The sequence below is a fragment of the Plutella xylostella genome, chromosome 18 (assembly GCF_932276165.1).
Source record: "Plutella xylostella chromosome 18, ilPluXylo3.1, whole genome shotgun sequence".
In the NCBI taxonomy this organism is placed as follows: domain Eukaryota; kingdom Metazoa; phylum Arthropoda; class Insecta; order Lepidoptera; family Plutellidae; genus Plutella; species Plutella xylostella.
The window spans coordinates 10,783,549-10,787,108 of NC_063998.1; the positions used below are offsets into that span (position 1 = coordinate 10,783,549).

Genomic DNA, 3,560 nt, shown 5'->3' on the forward strand with positions numbered 1-3,560 from the left:
ATCTTTCAATAAATTTTAGGGATTTTTAACTCTCATAAGACACATTCTATACCTATCACTTTTACTTTATGATCATGGAATCGTCTGAGTGTGGATATAGATGGAACTGGAGAGGTACCTAGGTATTCGCTCGAGTTAAGGAGTCGGTATAAAATGTTTTTACTAAATAGGCAAAAACAAAATCAGTAATAAGCAGTTATATATATCACACACACACACACACGCACACAGACATACACACAAACACACACACACACACACACACACACACACACACACACACACACACACACACACACACACACACACACACACACACACATTTCATTATACATTACATATTTCCTATCTTTCAGCTGGCCTTACAACTATACATAAATAACAGAGTACTCACAAGCATAGTTATTTACACTGTTATATACTATATACCATTTATTTCACAGTTTAACAGACACATTTATTCTTTCTTCCTATATATTTTTTACAACGTATTTAAAGATCAGTTAAAATTAATAAAATGTTATATGCTAATTATGGAGCATGCACTTAGAATAGACCTACTTGTAATATATGTATACGCCACATAGGTACCCTTTAAGAACTGGTTCTGGCAGAATTATCAGCGCTATATATATATATACACACTTATATATATGTAGCACATGCTGAGTCTGAACCATTTCGCTATCACTGTGCACGACATGGAGATTGGCAACCATAAAATTTGTTTATTTATTATTTAATGTATAAGCTGTGTACCTACCTAATTTGTATTGTTATGTGATTTTCCATGTTGTGTATTCTTGAAGGCGAATAAACTATTTCTTTCTTTCTTTCTTTCTTTCTTTCTCAAACAAATTATTACATCAACATTAATTTAATTTTTTAATACTATCTACTTTAATATTATAAAGATGGATAAGGCTCAATATTTTGTTATTAAAGATATTTCTATTCCGTCAAGTTGTTGGTAAATAGAGTACTTAATTAGTTAGATAATTAAAGCGAACAGTTCTTTTAGAACTCCAATTCTATGCAAATTAAGCTTTTCTAATGAGGAGCCTATTATTATGGATTAGTTAGGTGAGGTATAAGTAGGTAAAGTTAAAACTGTATCAAAACAAATTAAAAATAGGTAAGTAAGTTCTGTGTTTTTCAAATATTCATCGAGTAAACAAACTAATTAGTTAATTAATAAATTTCATCTCGTTACAATGACATACAAATACTTTGAAATTGCACTGTTACACCCACTATCTCATTAACCCTTCGCTTGTCGAGACGGTCGAATAAATCCCTCAGCGTTCCCGTTAGACCCCTGATCCCTGATTGGTCGAGCGGCTGCCGAGGCCACGCCCCCAAGCGCCCGCGCGTCTACGACATAAACACCGCAACTTTTCGTCATAACTCTTTGACGCGTCACGCGAGCAAGTACCTTTCTTCAAGTGGACTAAATCACTTAATTTCACCATGTCTCTGTGGACCCCGTACGACCCGGAGCAAGTGTTGGACCTCAGCAAGGCGGCCGTTCCAGTGAAGATCGAGCCAGACCTGCCGCCGTCGCCCCCCGCGCCCCCGGCCTACCCCGCCCCGTACCAGCAGTACTACGCGTCCTCGCCGCTCGTGTCGCCCGACTCCGTGTACCACAGCCAGCAGTCCCTGTACAGCGACTGCTCCCCGCCCGCCTCCAGCCCCGACTCGTCCTGTGACAGAGTGTCGTCGGCGTCGCGACTGCAGCGCCCTTTCAAGGCGGTCACAGCAGCCTTACCGGAGCTGGGCGCTTCAGTGGACCCGGACCCTCAGTACGCGGCGTTCAGAGCGGCCATGCTTGAAGCTATGCGGGCGAGGAACGGCGGGTCTCTGACGGTGTCGAACCCCCGCATGCGTCGCTCCGTGCACCGCTCGAGCGACACCGGTGAAGACGCGGAGTACTTCGAGCGTCGCGCGAGGAACAACGCGGCAGCCAAGCGCAGCCGGGACCTGAGGAAGCAGAAGGAGGACGAGCTGGCCATCCGCGTGGCCTACCTGGAGCGGCAGAACGCGCGCCTCCGCGAGGACCTGGCCGCTACCGTCAGCCGGCCCTGCCCAACCTGCCTCGCCAGGTTTACACCGTATTGATGAAGGGAAACGCTGATGCGGAGTGTGCCATGATTGTTTTTAAGTCAATATAATTGTAAATAGAATTTATTGTGTAAGATTTTGTGCAATTTTGTAAATTACCTACGATGATAACTAAATTATACTCATGAATAAACTTTGAACTAAATATAAATCATTAAGTATTTTTTTGATCCCATTGTTTTAGTTAGTTAAGTAGGTAGGCATGTATGTTATTTTCAGTCTTGATCGTGAGCTACACATTTATTTATTTATTTATTTATTTATTTATTGTTTAGAAAAACCAACAGCGTTTCACAAAATATAGCTACAAATATATGTTTCACAAATATAGCATATCGCTATTTTCCATGCAAGGAGGGTGTAATTTTAAACTATATTTCCATTTCTGCTTAGGTACTTAGGTACATAAGAAAAGCTAACCTAAAACTAAAAAAACTACCTCCTCTAAACCTTAAAGTAAATGTAATATCTAATACCTAAACAATAAGGCCCCCAGATAGTAATGGGCATAGACTAGAATATTATAACTGGTAATGGGTAGGTAGGTACTGTTCAAACCGAAATAGCGTAAAAGATTTAAAATGCAAGTAGTTAATTCATATACCTAGTTTAGGTATAAGTAATGCAGGATTCGGGTTTTATCTTTGCCCAAGTCGATTTGATTAAACTCCCAGAAGTATAATGATTTTCCTTCCACCGCAGTCTATTAGATCTTGCGTATCCCCCTCGCGTGGAGGGTTGCACAGCACTAATTACGTTACGTGGACGGAGGGAGAGGGCGAGGGCCGTGTGGACCCCATGTGCAATGTGCAGTGACGGGTCATCTATTCTGCTGCCAAAATGGCCGTCTGCACGTTTCTAATATAAGGGAATTGTACATTTGTACGGCACTGCCCTACACTATGAATGAATGAAACGATGATTAAAATACGAAGGTGCGGATATCTAAGCTGAGACGCGTTTAGTATGAGTGGGTCTATTGTTTTGTTATTACCTATGTTACGCCTAACTAATATCGAAAAATACTTTATCTTTCCAATCCGCACCCTAGGTACGTATATAGGTGTATTTAATATACCTCAATTGTGAAAAATTAAGTACCTATAAGCATAAATTTCTAATAATTAAGTATAAATAAAGAATATTCTATCGTTACATAGAACATTATATACCTATATCGACGACATCAAATAAATCCACTTTACATAGTAAGTGTTAAACGGCGGACAGCTGCTAAAATAGACGAGTTATCTTACGATCGACATTATTGCTCTTCACAGAAGACAAGCAGCGACGCAGTGACAACAGTGACACGCCACGCGCCCAATGATAACAATCCTTTCAGTCCTCAGCCCGCCGATCAATGTTATTATTTTCTTAAGCCCGCGTGCCAAATGTTTTCGTAACCCAACCTACCTACCTATATCAGATTTGCCCAA

The 3,560-nt window shown here is 40.8% G+C and overlaps 1 protein-coding gene across 1 annotated transcript; it reads left to right on the plus strand.

The window, feature by feature from the left end:
• Positions 1-1,365: 1,365 nt before the first annotated feature.
• LOC105380862 (protein giant) lies at positions 1,366-2,118 on the plus strand. The gene has a single exon (XM_011550468.3). It carries the CDS (start codon positions 1,471-1,473, stop codon positions 2,116-2,118), a length of 648 nt encoding a protein of 215 aa, XP_011548770.3. The 5' UTR covers positions 1,366-1,470.
• The last annotated feature ends 1,442 nt before the right edge of the window (positions 2,119-3,560 follow it).